General features: G+C 42.4%; 1 protein-coding gene across 1 annotated transcript; it reads right to left on the bottom strand.

Moving 5' to 3' along the window:
* Positions 1-4,719: 4,719 nt before the first annotated feature.
* LOC143007903 (uncharacterized) lies at positions 4,720-21,319 on the bottom strand. Its single transcript, XM_076159404.1, has 4 exons — positions 21,199-21,319; positions 21,009-21,093; positions 4,977-13,393; positions 4,720-4,784 (listed from the first exon to the last, which is right to left on the bottom strand). Exons 1-3 carry the CDS (start codon positions 21,317-21,319, stop codon positions 5,065-5,067), a joined length of 8,535 nt encoding a protein of 2,844 aa, XP_076015519.1. The 3' UTR covers positions 4,720-4,784; positions 4,977-5,064.
* Positions 21,320-22,149: the final 830 nt, after the last annotated feature.

The following is a 22,149-nucleotide window of genomic DNA, read 5'->3' as shown; positions in this document are numbered from 1 at the left end:
GTTTTACCGCCCTAATGACGTGTAGGCACATAGCAAAATTATGTGAGGGTTGTGAATCAACCAGTGTACAGGGCACCAGTTGAGATAGTTAGATAGAAGTTATAGGTGTTTTTTGTGAGGGCTTTATGGCCAAAAATGAGTGTGAATGAGCATTACTTTTGAGTTTGGGGAAATGGGCTTGCATCCTCGATTTAAATGAAGGAAGGGAGAGAGGCAGGTGTGTGAAGCAGTGACAAAAACCTTAACGTTGTTTTTCTAGCAGTAAAAATGGATGATGTGATAGTGGATGATATTACCCCAATCACAGACAAAAGACTGATTTGCATTACATTTGCATTACCAGGTGACCTTTTCTGGCAGTGTTGGGGACGCTACTTTGAAACTATAAGCTACTTAAGCTTCTTAAAAACTAAAGCAGCCAAGCTCTACTTCTAATAAAGTAGTACTACTTCAAAGGGCAAAAGTAAATATGTATTTTATAGTGAATAACTAGACAAATGTGGAAAACATTTAGTGTATAGAAAAACTGCATTTCCATCTGAAGAAGGATAAGGTTACAACAACCACAAACAAATTGTTACAAATTATTACAAGACCAAAAATGGGTTGTTTTGTGATGCAGTGTGATGCAGGAATGCCTAGGATTAATACTAAACCAAAGTGAGATTTTTCCACAGTCTGTCAAAAATATTGTGATACCCCTGAGGTTTTGACCTCAATGCAGGTTTTTCAGGCATGTTTCAGTCAACATGTTTGAGAATTCAGCGTGAGCAACGCATTTTGAATAAACTGTCTGTTACTGTCTTTGTCACTGAAGCCCCTTTGAGGGAGTTTTGTAGATTTTCTGTATCCGGTTATCAAGTTATATATTATAAAGTAGGGCTGCATTTCAAAATAACATATACATAAAAAATAAATAAATTCCATGTGAAAATTGTGCATGTTCAAATAAAGTGCTTAACTTCAATAAACTTAGAATAAAATAAAGAAAATGGAGGAAGAGCTTTTATTTCCCATTTGGTGATTCACATCATGCCTGTTTCAACCAGTTTTACAGGTAGTAAATCTCAACACAAAAAGAGAAGAGACAAATCCCAGCCGCTCTGAGGGAACACTGATGAGCAGGGTGTCGGGCAGTGAATGGGTGACTCCTGGTGGACTGCTCATATTAGACTCTTAGACCACTTTGTTTCTATGATCTCACTTCAGATTTTAGCGGCTATGTTTGTTCAAAACCTTAATGTTTTGTTTCATAATGCCGTTTCACATTGCCACTTTTAATAAGTGCCACTGTTTCTGAACATATGAGACACACCACACTGGTTAAGTGTGAATATGAACAGAAATAATTCCGGATTATTAAGAGCTCTATTTTTGCTGCACACTTTTCTTTTTTTGGAGCACCATTTTTGTCTCACTTTCTCCGTCTCACTCCTGTTTCTCAACTTCCTCCAGCTCATTCAACTGTATATCTCTCTTGGTTTTCTCTTACCCCTCTATCGCTCTTTCTCTTTCTTTCTACCGTCTCTAACTTGCCTCTAACTCTCTCACCTGTTTGCACTGTTTACCACCTGGAATGCACAAACTTGATTGGCTGAGTAGATCACGCGGGATGGCTTAAATCGCAGCCAATTGGTCTGTGCTTTTTGCCCCGTCTTTTAAATCAGAACCGACCGTGTCCATCAGTTTAAATAACCGCTTTCCAGTTGTAACATAGTCTTACAATTTGAGCATTTACGTTGTTCCATTACAATCTGAATGTCTCTTTTGTGAACTTTCTGGATCAAAGTGTGTAGCTGTAGGTGAAATCAGCAGAGCTGTCTGTTGCATGGCACTGAATAAATCTGAATGGCAATTTGAAGACCCTTTCCTAGGAGTAGAAGCCACTACTAGACATTCTCCTCCTCTCCCCCTCTCTGTAGGTTTATGACTGAAAGGACTTAACCACAATGAATTGGGACCTTGTCATGGACCTTTAGCCTAAGAACTACAAAACAATTTAATCAAAAATGTGCCCCTAAGCATTCTAAGAAAGGCATTTAGAAAATATGTGGAACAAGAGGTGAGACTGTCTTAATCCATGAAAACTGGTAAATAACTATAATGTGTGGTTCAGGATATGACAAATTCTTATTTTAGTGTTTTAAAGTTAAGAAAGCATTTTCTAGGCTTTTAGGCATATATGTAGGCATACTTGTTTACTGTAATGAAGTACAGTAATAATTTAGTTCAGTGTTTTTGGTGTAGGTTTTGGCGTAAAAATACGCTTGTATACATTACATTTACAAGACCGCATATTGTTTTAGAAAGATACATTTTTATGTGACACACCTTTTAGTTTTTTCTGAGTGAACAAATGTTAGTCACTGGCTGGTGAGTTAGTGGTAAAAATGACTGATTAGATGCCATTGTCAAATGAAATCTAGGAAATGATGAGGCAGGGTTTGATTGACTGTAGACATGACAAAAGTGTTTATTGAAAACATCTCTGAATTCATATAATTGAGTTTTACTTTACCAACCAAATAGATAGATATTATTTTAAAACAACAACTGTATTCTGATCATAGGGAAGACATACATTTCTCACAAAAATTGTACTGAGAAGCTCACAGAATACATTTTGTTTGATTATGAAAATAAATATGAAAATCGGAGATTTGGATTATGTGAATTGTAACAAAAGAAACATTTCCCAGAAGTTGAATATAAACTCAGTCTGGTGGATATTACTTAGTTTTATGGTTAGTGATACATTAAGCATTTGATGGCCACATGGGGTCTAAAGTTAGAATAAAAGGTTGAACTCAACAAGTAATTTAGCAAAGCAAATATACGGACATAATATGAGAATTGGTATGAATGATTTTCTTGGTGTATCTGTCCATGTTAGTTTAGTGTCCTTGGTTAGCTTGACAATTCAATGAGCCTGGTGAGCCGACTAATTTCATTCTGTCCACAATGGGATCCCGGGATATAGAAACACCCATTCAAGTTTCCAAGTGACCAAGTTGTCTATTACTGTGTACATGGACAGCAAAACCTAACCCACTCTTGTAAATCTGTCTCGTCGTTGTTATTATTATTGTTGTTGTTGTTATTAAATGGCACTGTCCTTTTAATTCCATTAAGTCCAGCCATTTTCCTTTTGCCTTTCAGATGGTCATCAGCACTGGGACTACTGCTGGCTTGACAGAAGCCATGACAACACCACCAGGAAGGACGCAGTGATGAGACTGATCTTATGACTGATTCCACTGGAAATTTCTACAAGAATAAAACAAATAAAAAATAAACACAGAATATTATATTTCAGGAATAAATCTTTGGATTTGTGAAAATTTGTATGACACAGCAGTAAATATTGCTTACGTATGCCATCCACAATAATGGAGTCTGTCTCAATGTCGAAGCCTGTGATGCTTGAAGCAACAGACAACAGAACATTTGCGACCAGAGTAGCATTAGGAACCGATGTGGCATTAAATACCATGGTGATTTCGTTGACGATTGATCCACGACTGTAAAAAGAAAAATATTATTTAACATAAATGTTTCAAATTTTCTTACATTTTCTCCTCAAGTAAAGAAATGACCAATTACCGGAATGAGTCCACAACCAGGCTTTTGAAGGAGGGGAATACCCTACTGTATGCCGGTGAGAGCTATACAAACAAAAAATAAATGACGGCTTAGGCAGTTTGCAATGGTTATCTGCTCTTGTTTTGCAGAGAATACCAAAATGTGCATTCATAACATTGAATGGAGGAAGGAAGCTGCCTTCTTATATTCCCCCTGATGTTAATGAAGGATAAGGAATGTAATATTAAGTATAACTTAAGTATATTTTCAGAGACATGTAATTGACGTTTCATTCTCTGGGGGAAACTTACGCTGTTCTTTATCAGTGAAGCTCGAGTTTTAAAAGCCTGAGAAGATTGATTCAACAACTCTGATGTAAAAGTTTCGTTGGATCGAAATGACAGCTGCAGTGTTCCAACTGCTGCTGTAGTAGTTGCAGTGGTTGTAGTTGCAGTGGTTGCAGGTGCAGTTGTTGTAGTTGCAGTTGTTGTAGTTGCAGTGGTTGGTGGTGCGGGAGTTACTACAGAAAAAGTTGAAAGAAAAACATGTAACACTTTCTCTGCTGTACCAGAAAAACAATTGCCTTTCCCAAAATTATTGTGTAGTTCATAAGTTGGAAATTTGTCAAAATGCAAAGTAGTGATAGACAGCGGTATTCACCTTGTGTGATCATTCTTTATAACTTTTTTCTTTTTAACACCAAACAGTGAAAGATTTCTTTAGTTTTGTTTCTAAACTTATTTCAAAAAACTAATGCTTACTGCTTTCATTTTTCAGAGCAGGATATTTTAGGATTTGATACTGATGAAGGAAAAGGAAATGGTACTAATACTTACCAATTACTGAGACAGAGTTGGGATCAACGGTGACGTTGAGGGTGTTGTTTTTCACAGCATTTATGAAGGTGGTTAAAACTTCACTGCTCTGTGGGACTGCACCAGCAGAAGAGTTGAACTCAATGTCGATTTCAACTAGAGTGTTATTGAGTGGTTGTTTTGATGACTTCTCCCTGCATAGCAAAACCAAAAATGAATACATCACAGATTAACAGAAATTATAATTAACGACAATGGTGATAATTATTCAAATGTATCATTTGATGTTTCATTGGAAGCTGAAAAATATATGAAGTCTTACCTGAAAGCTTTAATTTTGCAAGCTGTGAAACGTTGGCTGAATATCCTTTTATAGACTTGATTACACTGCAGGAGGAAAATAAATAAATAAATGATTTAGGAGGCTTTTATATTAAAATTGTAATATCACAATCTAATGATATAATAATAATAGTATAAATTGAACAGAAACCAAATATGAATGGAATGTATTTTCAATGAAGCTGTCCTCCAAATAATTCAATCACAACACCAACACATTGAAAAAGATTAACTCACGCCAGGGAGGATTCGTGCACTCAGCTTTTTGAATCTTTTACTGTTTCTGTCTGTGAGATCTGGATTGAATTCTTCAGCAAGCTGACTTTCAATAGAAAAAACAGCAACAGAAGGTGCGGCCGTGGTTGTTGTTGTAACGGGCGCTGCCGTAGCTGTTGCTGTCACGGGTGCGGCCGTAGCTGTTGCTGTCACGGGTGCTGCCGTATTTGTTGTTGTCACGGGTGCGGCAGTAGTTGTTGTTGTGGGTGCAGTTGTAGTTGTTGTGGGGACAGTTGTAGTTGTTGTGGGTGCAGTTGTAGTTGTTGTGGGGACAGTTGTAGTTGTTGTGGGGGCAGTTGTAGTTGTTGTGGGTGCAGTTGTAGTTGTTGTTGTGGGGGCAGTTGTAGTTGTTGTGGTTGGCGCAGTTGTAGTTGTGGTTGTGGGTGCTGTTGTAGTTGTTGTTGTTGTGGGGACAGTTGTAGTTGTTGTGGGTGAAGTTGTAGTTGTTGTGGGGGCAGTTGTAGTTGTTGTGGTTGGCGCAGTTGTAGTGGTGGTTGTGGGTGCAGTTGTAGTTGTTGTGGGTGCAGTTGTAGTTGTTGTGGGGGCAGTTGTAGTTGTTGTGGGGGCAGTTGTAGTTGTTGTTGTGGGGGCAGTTGTAGTTGTTGTGGGGGCAGTTGTAGTTGTTGTGGGTGCAGTTGTAGTTGTTGTGGTTGGCGCAGTTGTAGTTGTGGTTGTGGGTGCAGTTGTAGTTGTTGTTGTGGGTGCAGTTGTAGTTGTTGTGGGGACAGTTGTAGTTGTTGTGGGTGCAGTTGTAGTTGTTGTGGGGGCAGTTGTAGTTGTTGTGGTTGGCGCAGTTGTAGTGGTGGTTGTGGGGGCAGTTGTAGTTGTTGTGGGGGCAGTTGTAGTTGTTGTTGTTAGTGCAGTTGTAGTTGTTGTGGGGGCAGTTGTAGTTGTTGTGGGGGCAGTTGTAGTTGTTGTTGTGGGGGCAGTTGTAGTTGTTGTGGGGGCAGTTGTAGTTGTTGTGGGTGCAGTTGTAGTTGTTGTGGGGGCAGTTGTAGTTGTTGTGGGGGCAGTTGTAGTTGTTGTTGGTGCAGTTGTCGTTGTTGTGGGGGCAGTTGTCATTGTTGTGGGGGCAGTTGTAGTTGTTGTGGGTGCAGTTGTAGTTGTTGTGGTTGGCGCAGTTGTAGTTGTGGTTGTGGGTGCAGTTGTAGTTGTTGTTGTGGGTGCAGTTGTAGTTGTTGTGGGGACAGTTGTAGTTGTTGTGGGTGCAGTTGTAGTTGTTGTGGGGGCAGTTGTAGTTATTGTAGGGGCAGTTGTAGTTGTTGTGGGTGCAGTTGTAGTTGTTGTGGGGGCAGTTGTTGTTGTTGTGGGTGCAGTTGTAGTTGTTGTGGGGGCAGTTGTAGTGGTGGTTGTGGGTGCAGTTGTAGTGGTGGTTGTGGGTGCAGTTGTAGTTGTTGTGGGGGCAGTTGTAGTGGTGGTTGTGGGGGCAGTTGTAGTGGTGGTTGTGGGTGCAGTTGTAGTGGTGGTTGTGGGTGCAGTTGTAGTTGTTGTTGTTGGTGCAGTTGTAGTGGTGGTTGATGGTGCAGTTGTAGTGGTGGTTGTGGGTGCAGTTGTAGTTGTAGTTGTGGGTACAGTTGTAGTGGTGGTTGTGGGGGCAGTTGTAGTGGTGGTTGTGGGGGCAGTTGTAGTGGTGGTTGTGGGTGCAGTTGTAGTTGTTGTGGTTGGTGCAGTTGTAGTGGTGGTTGTGGGTGCAGTTGTAGTTGTTGTTGTGGGGACAGTTGTAGTGGTGGTTGTGGGTGCAGTTGTAGTTGTTGTGGGGGCAGTTGTAGTGGTGGTTGTGGGGGCAGTTGTAGTGGTGGTTGTGAGTGCAGTTGTAGTGGTGGTTGTGGGTGCAGTTGTAGTTGTTGTTGGTGGTGCAGTTGTAGTGGTGGTTGATGGTGCAGTTGTAGTGGTGGTTGTGGGTGCAGTTGTAGTTGTAGTTGTGGGTACAGTTGTAGTGGTGGTTGTGGGGGCAGTTGTAGTGGTGGTTGTGGGGGCAGTTGTAGTGGTGGTTGTGGGGGCAGTTGTAGTGGTGGTTGTTGGGGCAGTTGTAGTGGTGGTTGTGGGTGCAGTTGTAGTTGTTGTTGTCGGGACAGTTGTAGTGGTGGTTGTGGGTGCAGTTGTAGTTGTTGTGGGGGCAGTTGTAGTGGTGGTTGTGGGGGCAGTTGTAGTGGTGGTTGTGGGTGCAGTTGTAGTGGTGGTTGTGGGTGCAGTTGTAGTTGTTGTTGGTGGTGCAGTTGTAGTGGTGGTTGTTGGTGCAGTTGTAGTGGTGGTTGTGGGTGCAGTTGTAGTTGTAGTTGTGGGTACAGTTGTAGTGGTGGTTGTGGGTGCAGTTGTAGTGGTGGTTGTGGGTGCAGTTGTAGTTGTTGTGGTTGGTGCAGTTGTAGTGGTGGTTGTGGGTGCAGTTGTAGTTGTTGTTGTGGGGACAGTTGTAGTGGTGGTTGTGGGTGCAGTTGTAGTTGTTGTGGGGGCAGTTGTAGTGGTGGTTGTGGGGGCAGTTGTAGTGGTGGTTGTGGGTGCAGTTGTAGTGGTGGTTGTGGGTGCAGTTGTAGTTGTTGTTGGTGGTGCAGTTGTAGTGGTGGTTGATGGTGCAGTTGTAGTGGTGGTTGTGGGTGCAGTTGTAGTTGTAGTTGTGGGTACAGTTGTAGTGGTGGTTGTGGGGGCAGTTGTAGTGGTGGTTGTGGGGGCAGTTGTAGTGGTGGTTGTGGGTGCAGTTGTAGTTGTTGTGGTTGGTGCAGTTGTAGTGGTGGTTGTGGGTGCAGTTGTAGTTGTTGTTGTGGGGACAGTTGTAGTGGTGGTTGTTGGTGCAGTTGTAGTTGTTGTGGGGGCAGTTGTAGTGGTGGTTGTGGGGGCAGTTGTAGTGGTGGTTGTGGGTGCAGTTGTAGTGGTGGTTGTGGGTGCAGTTGTAGTTGTTGTTGGTGGTGCAGTTGTAGTGGTGGTTGATGGTGCAGTTGTAGTGGTGGTTGTGGGTGCAGTTGTAGTTGTAGTTGTGGGTACAGTTGTAGTGGTGGTTGTGGGGGCAGTTGTAGTGGTGGTTGTGGGGGCAGTTGTAGTGGTGGTTGTGGGGGCAGTTGTAGTGGTGGTTGTTGGGGCAGTTGTAGTGGTGGTTGTGGGTGCAGTTGTAGTTGTTGTTGTCGGGACAGTTGTAGTGGTGGTTGTGGGTGCAGTTGTAGTTGTTGTGGGGGCAGTTGTAGTGGTGGTTGTGGGGGCAGTTGTAGTGGTGGTTGTGGGTGCAGTTGTAGTGGTGGCTGTGGGTGAAGTTGTAGTTGTTGTTGGTGGTGCAGTTGTAGTGGTGGTTGTTGGTGCAGTTGTAGTGGTGGTTGTGGGTGCAGTTGTAGTTGTAGTTGTGGGTACAGTTGTAGTGGTGGTTGTGGGTGCAGTTGTAGTGGTGGTTGTGGGGGCAGTTGTAGTGGTGGTTGTGGGTGCAGTTGTAGTGGTGGTTGTGGGTGCAGTTGTAGTTGTTGTTGGTGGTGCAGTTGTAGTGGTGGTTGTTGGTGCAGTTGTAGTGGTGGTTGTGGGTGCAGTTGTAGTTGTTGTGGTTGGTGCAGTTGTAGTGGTGGTTGTGGGTGCAGTTGTAGTTGTTGTTGTGGGGACAGTTGTAGTGGTGGTTGTGGGTGCAGTTGTAGCTGTTGTGGGGGCAGTTGTAGTGGTGGTTGTGGGGGCAGTTGTAGTGGTGGTTGTGGGTGCAGTTGTAGTGGTGGTTGTGGGTGCAGTTGTAGTTGTTGTTGGTGGTGCAGTTGTAGTGGTGGTTGATGGTGCAGTTGTAGTGGTGGTTGTGGGTGCAGTTGTAGTTGTAGTTGTGGGTACAGTTGTAGTGGTGGTTGTGGGGGCAGTTGTAGTGGTGGTTGTGGGGGCAGTTGTAGTGGTGGTTGTGGGTGCAGTTGTAGTTGTTGTGGTTGGTGCAGTTGTAGTGATGGTTGTGGGTGCAGTTGTAGTTGTTGTTGTGGGGACAGTTGTAGTGGTGGTTGTGGGGGCAGTTGTAGTTGTTGTGGGGGCAGTTGTAGTGGTGGTTGTGGGGGCAGTTGTAGTGGTGGTTGTGGGTGCAGTTGTAGTGGTGGTTGTGGGTGCAGTTGTAGTTGTTGTTGGTGGTGCAGTTGTAGTGGTGGTTGTTGGTGCAGTTGTAGTGGTGGTTGTGGGTGCAGTTGTAGTTGTAGTTGTGGGTACAGTTGTAGTGGTGGTTGTGGGTGCAGTTGTAGTTGTTGTTGTCGGGACAGTTGTAGTGGTGGTTGTGGGTGCAGTTGTAGTTGTTGTGGGGGCAGTTGTAGTGGTGGTCGTGGGGGCAGTTGTAGTGGTGGTTGTGGGTGCAGTTGTAGTGGTGGTTGTGGGTGCAGTTGTAGTTGTTGGTGGTGCAGTTGTAGTGGTGGTTGTTGGTGCAGTTGTAGTGGTGGTTGTGGGTGCAGTTGTAGTTGTAGTTGTGGGTACAGTTGTAGTGGTGGTTGTGGGTGCAGTTGTAGTGGTGGTTGTGGGTGCAGTTGTAGTTGTTGTGGTTGGTGCAGTTGTAGTGGTGGTTGTGGGTGCAGTTGTAGTTGTTGTTGTGGGGACAGTTGTAGTTGTGGTTGTGGGTGCAGTTGTAGTGGTGGTTGTGGGTGCAGTTGTAGTTGTTGTGGTTGGTGCAGTTGTAGTGATGGTTGTGGGTGCAGTTGTAGTTGTTGTTGTGGGGACAGTTGTAGTGGTGGTTGTGGGGGCAGTTGTAGTTGTTGTGGGGGCAGTTGTAGTGGTGGTTGTGGGGGCAGTTGTAGTGGTGGTTGTGGGTGCAGTTGTAGTGGTGGTTGTGGGTGCAGTTGTAGTTGTAGTTGTGGGTACAGTTGTAGTGGTGGTTGTGGGGGCAGTTGTAGTGGTGGTTGTGGGGGCAGTTGTAGTGGTGGTTGTGGGGGCAGTTGTAGTTGTTGTGGTTGGTGCAGTTGTAGTGGTGGTTGTGGGTGCAGTTGTAGTTGTTGTTGTGGGGACAGTTGTAGTGGTGGTTGTGGGTGCAGTTGTAGTTGTTGTGGGGGCAGTTGTAGTGGTGGTTGTGGGGGCAGTTGTAGTGGTGGTTGTGGGTGCAGTTGTAGTGGTGGTTGTGGGGGCAGTTGTAGTGGTGGTTGTGGGTGCAGTTGTAGTGGTGGTTGTGGGTGCAGTTGTAGTTGTTGTTGGTGGTGCAGTTGTAGTGGTGGTTGTTGGTGCAGTTGTAGTGGTGGTTGTGGGTGCAGTTGCAGTTGTAGTTGTGGGTACAGTTGTAGTGGTGGTTGTGGGGGCAGTTGTAGTGGTGGTTGTTGGGGCAGTTGTAGTGGTGGTTGTTGGGGCAGTTGTAGTGGTGGTTGTGGGTGCAGTTGTAGTTGTTGTTGTGGGGACAGTTGTAGTGGTGGTTGTGGGTGCAGTTGTAGTTGTTGTGGGGGCAGTTGTAGTGGTGGTTGTGGGGGCAGTTGTAGTGGTGGTTGTGGGTGCAGTTGTAGTGGTGGTTGTGGGTGCAGTTGTAGTTGTTGTTGGTGGTGCAGTTGTAGTGGTGGTTGATGGTGCAGTTGTAGTGGTGGTTGTGGGTGCAGTTGTAGTTGTAGTTGTGGGTACAGTTGTAGTGGTGGTTGTGGGGGCAGTTGTAGTGGTGGTTGTGGGGGCAGTTGTAGTGGTGGTTGTGGGTGCAGTTGTAGTTGTTGTGGTTGGTGCAGTTGTAGTGGTGGTTGTGGGTGCAGTTGTAGTTGTTGTTGTGGGGACAGTTGTAGTGGTGGTTGTGGGTGCAGTTGTAGTTGTTGTGGGGGCAGTTGTAGTGGTGGTTGTGGGGGCAGTTGTAGTGGTGGTTGTGGGTGCAGTTGTAGTGGTGGTTGTGGGGGCAGTTGTAGTGGTGGTTGTGGGTGCAGTTGTAGTGGTGGTTGTGGGTGCAGTTGTAGTTGTTGTTGGTGGTGCAGTTGTAGTGGTGGTTGTTGGTGCAGTTGTAGTGGTGGTTGTGGGTGCAGTTGCAGTTGTAGTTGTGGGTACAGTTGTAGTGGTGGTTGTGGGGGCAGTTGTAGTGGTGGTTGTTGGGGCAGTTGTAGTGGTGGTTGTTGGGGCAGTTGTAGTGGTGGTTGTGGGTGCAGTTGTAGTTGTTGTTGTGGGGACAGTTGTAGTGGTGGTTGTGGGTGCAGTTGTAGTTGTTGTGGGGGCAGTTGTAGTGGTGGTTGTGGGGGCAGTTGTAGTTGTTGTTGGTGGTGCAGTTGTAGTGGTGGTTGATGGTGCAGTTGTAGTGGTGGTTGTGGGTGCAGTTGTAGTTGTAGTTGTGGGTACAGTTGTAGTGGTGGTTGTGGGGGCAGTTGTAGTGGTGGTTGTGGGGGCAGTTGTAGTGGTGGTTGTGGGGGCAGTTGTAGTGGTGGTTGTGGGGGCAGTTGTAGTGGTGGTTGTGGGTGCAGTTGTAGTGGTGGTTGTGGGGGCAGTTGTAGTGGTGGTTGTGGGTGCAGTTGTAGTGGTGGTTGTGGGTGCAGTTGTAGTTGTTGTTGGTGGTGCAGTTGTAGTGGTGGTTGTTGGTGCAGTTGTAGTGGTGGTTGTGGGTGCAGTTGCAGTTGTAGTTGTGGGTACAGTTGTAGTGGTGGTTGTGGGGGCAGTTGTAGTGGTGGTTGTTGGGGCAGTTGTAGTGGTGGTTGTTGGGGCAGTTGTAGTGGTGGTTGTGGGTGCAGTTGTAGTTGTTGTTGTGGGGACAGTTGTAGTGGTGGTTGTGGGTGCAGTTGTAGTTGTTGTGGGGGCAGTTGTAGTGGTGGTTGTGGGGGCAGTTGTAGTTGTTGTTGGTGGTGCAGTTGTAGTGGTGGTTGATGGTGCAGTTGTAGTGGTGGTTGTGGGTGCAGTTGTAGTTGTAGTTGTGGGTACAGTTGTAGTGGTGGTTGTGGGGGCAGTTGTAGTGGTGGTTGTGGGGGCAGTTGTAGTGGTGGTTGTGGGGGCAGTTGTAGTGGTGGTTGTTGGGGCAGTTGTAGTGGTGGTTGTGGGTGCAGTTGTAGTTGTTGTTGTCGGGACAGTTGTAGTGGTGGTTGTGGGTGCAGTTGTAGTTGTTGTGGGGGCAGTTGTAGTGGTGGTTGTGGGGGCAGTTGTAGTGGTGGTTGTGGGTGCAGTTGTAGTGGTGGTTGTGGGTGCAGTTGTAGTTGTTGTTGGTGGTGCAGTTGTAGTGGTGGTTGATGGTGCAGTTGTAGTGGTGGTTGTGGGTGCAGTTGTAGTTGTAGTTGTGGGTACAGTTGTAGTGGTGGTTGTGGGGGCAGTTGTAGTGGTGGTTGTGGGGGCAGTTGTAGTGGTGGTTGTGGGTGCAGTTGTAGTTGTTGTGGTTGGTGCAGTTGTAGTGGTGGTTGTGGGTGCAGTTGTAGTTGTTGTTGTGGGGACAGTTGTAGTGGTGGTTGTGGGTGCAGTTGTAGTTGTTGTGGGGGCAGTTGTAGTGGTGGTTGTGGGGGCAGTTGTAGTGGTGGTTGTGGGTGCAGTTGTAGTGGTGGTTGTGGGTGCAGTTGTAGTTGTTGTTGGTGGTGCAGTTGTAGTGGTGGTTGATGGTGCAGTTGTAGTGGTGGTTGTGGGTGCAGTTGTAGTTGTAGTTGTGGGTACAGTTGTAGTGGTGGTTGTGGGGGCAGTTGTAGTGGTGGTTGTGGTGGCAGTTGTAGTGGTGGTTGTTGGGGCAGTTGTAGTGGTGGTTATGGGTGCAGTTGTAGTTGTTGTGGGGGCAGTTGTAGTGGTGGTTGTGGGGGCAGTTGTAGTGGTGGTTGTGGGTGCAGTTGTAATGGTGGTTGTGGGTGCAGTTGTAGTTGTTGTTGGTGGTGCAGTTGTAGTGGTGGTTGTTGGTGCAGTTGTAGTGGTGGTTGTGGGTGCAGTTGTAGTTGTAGTTGTGGGTACAGTTGTAGTGGTGGTTGTGGGTGCAGTTGTAGTGGTGGTTGTGGGGGCAGTTGTAGTGGTGGTTGTGGGTGCAGTTGTAGTGGTGGTTGTGGGTGCAGTTGTAGTTGTTGTTGGTGGTGCAGTTGTAGTGGTGGTTGTTGGTGCAGTTGTAGTGGTGGTTGTGGGTGCAGTTGTAGTGGTGGTTGTGGGGGCAGTTGTAGTGGTGGTTGTTGGGGCAGTTGTAGTGGTGGTTGTGGGTGCAGTTGTAGTTGTTGTTGTGGGGACAGTTGTAGTGGTGGTTGTGGGTGCAGTTGTAGTTGTTGTGGGGGCAGTTGTAGTGGTGGTTGTGGGGGCAGTTGTAGTGGTGGTTGTGGGTGCAGTTGTAGTGGTTGTTGGTGGTGCAGTTGTAGTTGTTGTTGGTGGTGCAGTTGTAGTGGTGGTTGTTGGTGCAGTTGTAGTGGTGGTTGTGGGTGCAGTTGTAGTTGTAGTTGTGGGTACAGTTGTAGTGGTGGTTGTGGGTGCAGTTGTAGTGGTGGTTGTGGGGGCAGTTGTAGTGGTGGTTGTGGGGGCAGTTGTAGTGGTGGTTGTTGGGGCAGTTGTAGCCGCTGTTGCTTGTGCTTCAGTTTGTGGTATGGTTGTTAGATAAATGAGACCTGTTTTTAGAGAAGACAAAGAGGAAAATGAATTGATTTTCTCACAATTGGTCTTTTGTAGATCTTTTTTGGTCTTTTCTTTCTCTTTATTCAATAACTGTTTAGTGCCCATAAAAAGCAACCTACCACATACACTATCGGTCATCATATATCTTATTCTTAGCCCTTCACTTTCATAAATACGTACTCACAATGACACATATTTTACCATCAGACAAGGGGACAAATATAAGTCAAGTTTAATTATCGCCCAATATCACATAGAGCTCGAACAAGCTTCCTCCAAAGACAAAGAAGAAAAAACCCAAAGGGGTGAATCCTTCCCTTTCCAGCCGTAAAACAAGGGGCAAGGAAAGGGCATGATTTACAAATTGTAATAGTACAAGAAAAGACAACATGAAGAGAGAGGGAGAGAGAGTTACACAGCAGCTCTTACCCATTAGAATCAGCATTGTGGAGAGAAGTGGTCTGACATCCATCTTGTTTTCCTTTAGATCTATAGAATAATTAAAATATAAAACAATGCAAAGGCTGGACTTGCATGAAAAAAACATTTGCAATATCTGTCTATCAATGCCTTTTTTAAATTTTGCCAAAGTTTCAGTCACCCAATGTTCAAGGTTGTTTTGCTTTAAATTTGCAATAGTATGACATGGGTGTGTGCATACCAATATTGCCTTCACAACCCAACGAGCAACACCAGCACAGAGACCCAAAAAATAAACACCTCGTCACCTGGACTTTTAGGACACAGAAACCTTAAATCTCACCATTCTCAAATCTGGCCAGAAATGTGTCCATTGACTATTCAAGAACTAGTTAATACGTTTTGAAAGTCTTGAAACCTCATATCATTTGTCGACTGTGGATTACACCTGTCATCGTGGAACAGGACACAACCTATCTTTGTTCAAAAAAAGCTGAGCTTACAGTTATGGTCACATTGTTAGCAGCCTGTAAAGATAGATGCAGTGTTTCTTAAATATAACAGAGTGGTCATTTCTATTTACAATGCTCCCCACTGGGTACACAGAGACATAAATCATCACATCAGAAAGAGCTGTACCTGAAAAGCAGGTTATCGCTTCACTTCAGCAGCAGCAGTCCAAAAAAATAAAAAATCAGACACACTGTGAACACTTCTAATACGTCTCCTGCATCACAGGAATTAAAGACCCAAACAATCAAAATATCAAGAAGCTACAACAAGTTATCAAGCTTTAGAGCTTAAATAGCTACTCGGGTGCATGTTGAGAGCTTTTCAGGCTACATAATTTCGATGTTAAATAGTTTGATTAAGTGTGCGACAGCTACACAATCAATTCAAAAATGAGATAAAACAAAACACAGCTGATATATCTGTGTGGCTGTGTGTATGTGTATGTGTATTGATTCTTTGATGTATATATGAAATGGATAATTATAGATCATTTGTTTCTTAAATCGATAATTTAAGAAACAAATTTATACCTATACACCCACATATACAAACCCACATGTTTATATAATATATTGCATACTTACAACAAATTTAAAAAACTGCTTCTTCTTTGTAGTAGGGTTCTTTTAATTTTGTGTATCTGTTCAGAGTCTTCTCATTTAATCCATCTCACATTAGTGGCAGTCTTGAATGCACACCATGGACTTTTATACACAGCAGTGACATCACATGACGCACAGATGATGAGTATTTCAAAAATGTCCTCCCACCCTCACCACGGAAAGCAAAGTCTAAATCTGAAGATGCTCTCAGAGTCAATTGTTTCCTTATTCTCTTGGCTAAATTCCATGCCTGACTCACTTTTCATTGTTCTGTGAGATGAGTTTCTGCATTCCACTCACCTGCCGTGTTTCGTACCTTGTTGAGGTTCCAGTTCTAGCAGAAATGCTAGCAAGTCATTAAGGGTACCAAATGCATAAATGCATATAAAACATGGATATGTATCAGAAATACAGCATAAATACAGTACTTTACAAAACCAAAGTTATTGCACATTATGTGTACATGTTATGTAATCAAACCATCTCTCAATCCTAATTGGCCAATTAATTACAGTCATACATTTATTTTTTTTCTTTTCATGGACAAAGTGGGACCTCTGACCAATTCATTCTAGTGTAAATACATTACGGTATTGAATTTTGACAAAACCCTCGTGAGTCTTTAGTGATGTCATTGGTGCTCTGTTGTCCTCTCATGTGACATTTCTGTTCAACAAGAGAAAACAACAATTTCTAAGGTAATCTGGTTTTCTCTTGTACTTGTAGCAGACTTGTTTTTCTGTTCTACAAGCAGTTATAGAATTCATATTTATTAAAATTCCTGATGAGATCATTCTGGTTGGGGTAAGTTATTAATAATAGTGTATCTATGAATTGCTTCTGTGATAATTAATCTCAAAATGAATTCAACAAATTAGCACTTACCAAAATGTATTTTCAATTGGCTAATTGATTAATTTAATTATCATTAAAATTCGAAGTTTGAGTGACTTTGTGAAATGTTTCCAAAGTTATAATTTTTTGAAAAATAATAATTGTTTGTGTGTGATCATGAGTTGTTAAAGACTTGAAATTTAAACTTCATGACTTGGACTGGACTTGGGACTTGTCAGTTTTTATTTGGAACTTGACTTGGGACTGACTGGGAATTGTCCTGATGGTGTGGGTCTGTAAAGCCGTTTCAGACACTCTATGTGTATACAAATACAATTTACTTAACTTGACTCTTATGGAGTGTTGTGACATCAAAATGACACATAGATGAAGAATTTAAAAAAAAATGTCTGGCACTAAAGCCGAAGACACACATCGGAATTATAAGAAGCTATGCGTTGTCATCATTTACCTTGTCAGGTTCTGGGCTGAGTTCCAACACTGACTTCTTTCTTTTGATCTGAGATGAGGTGTGTTGTTGTTTCTGAAGAATCTCCGCCTAAATGACGTATCCAAAACTACTTCTTAGATTTCTTTTTGTTTTGAATACCATTTTACAGGTGCCTAATTTAGTCCATCTCACAGTAACACATCATCTGTGATACTGGTGAATGAGGTCAGTCAGGTATGATGGGCCAGTGCATGATGTGCTTTAAAAGTGAAGAGAATTAATTAATTGTTTACAAATGTGTTAGACAATGGGTAGTCAGTGAAGATGGTACATGATATGTTGAGATGCTCACAACCTTAAGAGCAGGTGCTGAGGTGGATAGCAGTGTTCTGGCCCAGTTGGATTTAACTACATAATTTTTTATTACTTTTGGAGGAATTAATGACAGACAGTGAGTTAATGGCCGGGTGGAAGATAGATGACTTGATAGAAATATACACTTGTGTATCAAGAAAGTTGAGACTGTGGTGTCAACGATCTGACCAGGAAGGAGGATGTAGATGATGGATAGGAGTGGTCTAACTACTAAGTCCTGTGTGACAAGGTGGAGCTGTAATGGATTGATTGATGATTGATGACATAAAAAATGTAGAGATGACGAATTCTTTAAAAATGTTCCAGCACTGTAGCCAAGGACATAAAAGCACTAATTATAAGAAGCTATGCATTGTCTTTAAATACCTTCCTACTTACCGTCAGTTTTTAGGCTCAGTTCCATGACTAACCTGCAGGCTCACTTGTGGTTCCTGGTATCTACAAAGTAGAATGGGAGGCAGAGCCTTCAGTTATCAGGCTCCTCTCTTGTGGAACCATCTCCCAGATATGGTCCAGGGGGCAGAAATCTCAGAGTAGGCTTAAAGACTTTCCTTTTTGCCAGGCTTGCCTTGGACCAGCCCCTACTTATGAGGCTATAGACCTAGACTGCTGGGGGACTTCCCAAGATGCACTGAGCTCCTCTCTCCTCCTCCCTTCTCTATCTGCATATCCATGTTATTGCATTATCACTGCATTTCACTACCCTTACTTGTTATCTAATAATCAGAGATAAACCACAGTTTACATTTGTTTGCTCCCTAATGACATGTAGGTGTAGCCGTAACGGTCTGCAGGCTTCGACTACACTGCGTTGTGTTCTGGTGCACAATCACACACGAGACACTGGCATACTGTGGACTCAGGTTTATGCTTGTTTTCAATTTTCACACAAAGAGCAAAACGTCATATGGGTTGTTAATCTTAGCAACAACACGCCTCTCACAGTCAAGTTCAATGCAGACTATAAATCTGAAACTATGAAAAAAAATAAAAATACAACATAATGTTTGAAAAGACATGTACAAATATCCAGACTTAACACGAGGGCTATCCTGTATAACTATAAAATCATATAACAGACTTGAATTAACAATGTACTGAACGTGGTAATGGAAGTATAACACATAAACATACCTGTTGGGTACCTTTTAGGGTGGTGGCACTTTTTCTCTCAAACTTTTTTTTACTTTGAAAAGTTTTACCGCCCTAATGACGTGTAGGCACATAGCAAAATTATGTGAGGGTTGTGAATCAACCAGTGTACAGGGCACCAGTTGAGATAGTTAGATAGAAGTTATAGGTGTTTTTTGTGAGGGCTTTATGGCCAAAAATGAGTGTGAATGAGCATTACTTTTGAGTTTGGGGAAATGGGCTTGCATCCTCGATTTAAATGAAGGAAGGGAGAGAGGCAGGTGTGTGAAGCAGTGACAAAAACCTTAACGTTGTTTTTCTAGCAGTAAAAATGGATGATGTGATAGTGGATGATATTACCCCAATCACAGACAAAAGACTGATTTGCATTACATTTGCATTACCAGGTGACCTTTTCTGGCAGTGTTGGGGACGCTACTTTGAAACTATAAGCTACTTAAGCTTCTTAAAAACTAAAGCAGCCAAGCTCTACTTCTAATAAAGTAGTACTACTTCAAAGGGCAAAAGTAAATATGTATTTTATAGTGAATAACTAGACAAATGTGGAAAACATTTAGTGTATAGAAAAACTGCATTTCCATCTGAAGAAGGATAAGGTTACAACAACCACAAACAAATTGTTACAAATTATTACAAGACCAAAAATGGGTTGTTTTGTGATGCAGTGTGATGCAGGAATGCCTAGGATTAATACTAAACCAAAGTGAGATTTTTCCACAGTCTGTCAAAAATATTGTGATACCCCTGAGGTTTTGACCTCAATGCAGGTTTTTCAGGCATGTTTCAGTCAACATGTTTGAGAATTCAGCGTGAGCAACGCATTTTGAATAAACTGTCTGTTACTGTCTTTGTCACTGAAGCCCCTTTCAGGGAGATTTGTAGATTTTCTGTATCCGGTTATCAAGTTATATATTATAAAGTAGGGCTGCATTTCAAAATAACATATACATAAAAAATAAATAAATTCCATGTGAAAATTGTGCATGTTCAAATAAAGTGCTTAACTTCAATAAACTTAGAATAAAATAAAGAAAATGGAGGAAGAGCTTTTATTTCCCATTTGGTGATTCACATCATGCCTGTTTCAACCAGTTTTACAGGTAGTAAATCTCAACACAAAAAGAGAAGAGACAAATCCCAGCCGCTCTGAGGGAACACTGATGAGCAGGGTGTCGGGCAGTGAATGGGTGACTCCTGGTGGACTGCTCATATTAGACTCTTAGACCACTTTGTTTCTATGATCTCACTTCAGATTTTAGCGGCTATGTTTGTTCAAAACCTTAATGTTTTGTTTCATAATGCCGTTTCACATTGCCACTTTTAATAAGTGCCACTGTTTCTGAACATATGAGACACACCACACTGGTTAAGTGTGAATATGAACAGAAATAATTCCGGATTATTAAGAGCTCTATTTTTGCTGCACACTTTTCTTTTTTTGGAGCACCATTTTTGTCTCACTTTCTCCGTCTCACTCCTGTTTCTCAACTTCCTCCAGCTCATTCAACTGTATATCTCTCTTGGTTTTCTCTTACCCCTCTATCGCTCTTTCTCTTTCTTTCTACCGTCTCTAACTTGCCTCTAACTCTCTCACCTGTTTGCACTGTTTACCACCTGGAATGCACAAACTTGATTGGCTGAGTAGATCACGCGGGATGGCTTAAATCGCAGCCAATTGGTCTGTGCTTTTTGCCCCGTCTTTTAAATCAGAACCGACCGTGTCCATCAGTTTAAATAACCGCTTTCCAGTTGTAACATAGTCTTACAATTTGAGCATTTACGTTGTTCCATTACAATCTGAATGTCTCTTTTGTGAACTTTCTGGATCAAAGTGTGTAGCTGTAGGTGAAATCAGCAGAGCTGTCTGTTGCATGGCACTGAATAAATCTGAATGGCAATTTGAAGACCCTTTCCTAGGAGTAGAAGCCACTACTAGACATTCTCCTCCTCTCCCCCTCTCTGTAGGTTTATGACTGAAAGGACTTAACCACAATGAATTGGGACCTTGTCATGGACCTTTAGCCTAAGAACTACAAAACAATTTAATCAAAAATGTGCCCCTAAGCATTCTAAGAAAGGCATTTAGAAAATATGTGGAACAAGAGGTGAGACTGTCTTAATCCATGAAAACTGGTAAATAACTATAATGTGTGGTTCAGGATATGACAAATTCTTATTTTAGTGTTTTAAAGTTAAGAAAGCATTTTCTAGGCTTTTAGGCATATATGTAGGCATACTTGTTTACTGTAATGAAGTACAGTAATAATTTAGTTCAGTGTTTTTGGTGTAGGTTTTGGCGTAAAAATACGCTTGTATACATTACATTTACAAGACCGCATATTGTTTTAGAAAGATACATTTTTATGTGACACACCTTTTAGTTTTTTCTGAGTGAACAAATGTTAGTCACTGGCTGGTGAGTTAGTGGTAAAAATGACTGATTAGATGCCATTGTCAAATGAAATCTAGGAAATGATGAGGCAGGGTTTGATTGACTGTAGACATGACAAAAGTGTTTATTGAAAACATCTCTGAATTCATATAATTGAGTTTTACTTTACCAACCAAATAGATAGATATTATTTTAAAACAACAACTGTATTCTGATCATAGGGAAGACATACATTTCTCACAAAAATTGTACTGAGAAGCTCACAGAATACATTTTGTTTGATTATGAAAATAAATATGAAAATCGGAGATTTGGATTATGTGAATTGTAACAAAAGAAACATTTCCCAGAAGTTGAATATAAACTCAGTCTGGTGGATATTACTTAGTTTTATGGTTAGTGATACATTAAGCATTTGATGGCCACATGGGGTCTAAAGTTAGAATAAAAGGTTGAACTCAACAAGTAATTTAGCAAAGCAAATATACGGACATAATATGAGAATTGGTATGAATGATTTTCTTGGTGTATCTGTCCATGTTAGTTTAGTGTCCTTGGTTAGCTTGACAATTCAATGAGCCTGGTGAGCCGACTAATTTCATTCTGTCCACAATGGGATCCCGGGATATAGAAACACCCATTCAAGTTTCCAAGTGACCAAGTTGTCTATTACTGTGTACATGGACAGCAAAACCTAACCCACTCTTGTAAATCTGTCTCGTCGTTGTTATTATTATTGTTGTTGTTGTTATTAAATGGCACTGTCCTTTTAATTCCATTAAGTCCAGCCATTTTCCTTTTGCCTTTCAGATGGTCATCAGCACTGGGACTACTGCTGGCTTGACAGAAGCCATGACAACACCACCAGGAAGGACGCAGTGATGAGACTGATCTTATGACTGATTCCACTGGAAATTTCTACAAGAATAAAAAAAATAAAAAATAAACACAGAATATTATATTTCAGGAATAAATCTTTGGATTTGTGAAAATTTGTATGACACAGCAGTAAATATTGCTTACGTATGCCATCCACAATAATGGAGTCTGTCTCAATGTCGAAGCCTGTGATGCTTGAAGCAACAGACAACAGAACATTTGCGACCAGAGTAGCATTAGGAACCGATGTGGCATTAAATACCATGGTGATTTCGTTGACGATTGATCCACGACTGTAAAAAGAAAAATATTATTTAACATAAATGTTTCAAATTTTCTTACATTTTCTCCTCAAGTAAAGAAATGACCAATTACCGGAATGAGTCCACAACCAGGCTTTTGAAGGAGGGGAATACCCTACTGTATGCCGGTGAGAGCTATACAAACAAAAAATAAATGACGGCTTAGGCAGTTTGCAATGGTTATCTGCCCTTGTTTTGCAGAGAATACCAAAATGTGCATTCATAACATTGAATGGAGGAAGGAAGCTGCCTTCTTATATTCCCCCTGATGTTAATGAAGGATAAGGAATGTAATATTAAGTATAACTTAAGTATATTTTCAGAGACATGTAATTGACGTTTCATTCTCTGGGGGAAACTTACGCTGTTCTTTATCAGTGAAGCTCGAGTTTTAAAAGCCTGAGAAGATTGATTCAACAACTCTGATGTAAAAGTTTCGTTGGATCGAAATGACAGCTGCAGTGTTCCAACTGCTGCTGTAGTAGTTGCAGTGGTTGTAGTTGCAGTGGTTGCAGGTGCAGTTGTTGTAGTTGCAGTTGTTGTAGTTGCAGTGGTTGGTGGTGCGGGAGTTACTACAGAAAAAGTTGAAAGAAAAACATGTAACACTTTCTCTGCTGTACCAGAAAAACAATTGCCTTTCCCAAAATTATTGTGTAGTTCATAAGTTGGAAATTTGTCAAAATGCAAAGTAGTGATAGACAGCGGTATTCACCTTGTGTGATCATTCTTTATAACTTTTTTCTTTTTAACACCAAACAGTGAAAGATTTCTTTAGTTTTGTTTCTAAACTTAT

The sequence above is a fragment of the Genypterus blacodes genome, unplaced genomic scaffold, assembly GCF_046128005.1.
Source record: "Genypterus blacodes isolate CSIRO-AG114 ecotype Tasmania unplaced genomic scaffold, CSIRO-AGI_Gbla_v1 ptg000011l_1, whole genome shotgun sequence".
Taxonomy (NCBI): domain Eukaryota; kingdom Metazoa; phylum Chordata; class Actinopteri; order Ophidiiformes; family Ophidiidae; genus Genypterus; species Genypterus blacodes.
This window is presented reverse-complemented; position numbering and strand designations above follow the sequence as displayed.

Coding starts and splice junctions, on each gene's coding strand:
- LOC143007903 (XM_076159404.1), bottom strand. CDS start 21,319: ATGGTATTTAATGCCACATCGGTTCCTAATGCTACTCTGGTCGCAAAT. Junction 21,094..21,198: donor CATTATTGTGGATGGCATAC/GTAAGCAATATT, acceptor TTATTCTTGTAG/AAATTTCCAGTGGAATCAGT. Junction 13,394..21,008: donor TGGCTTCTGTCAAGCCAGCA/GTAGTCCCAGTG, acceptor CACAAACTGAAG/CACAAGCAACAGCGGCTACA.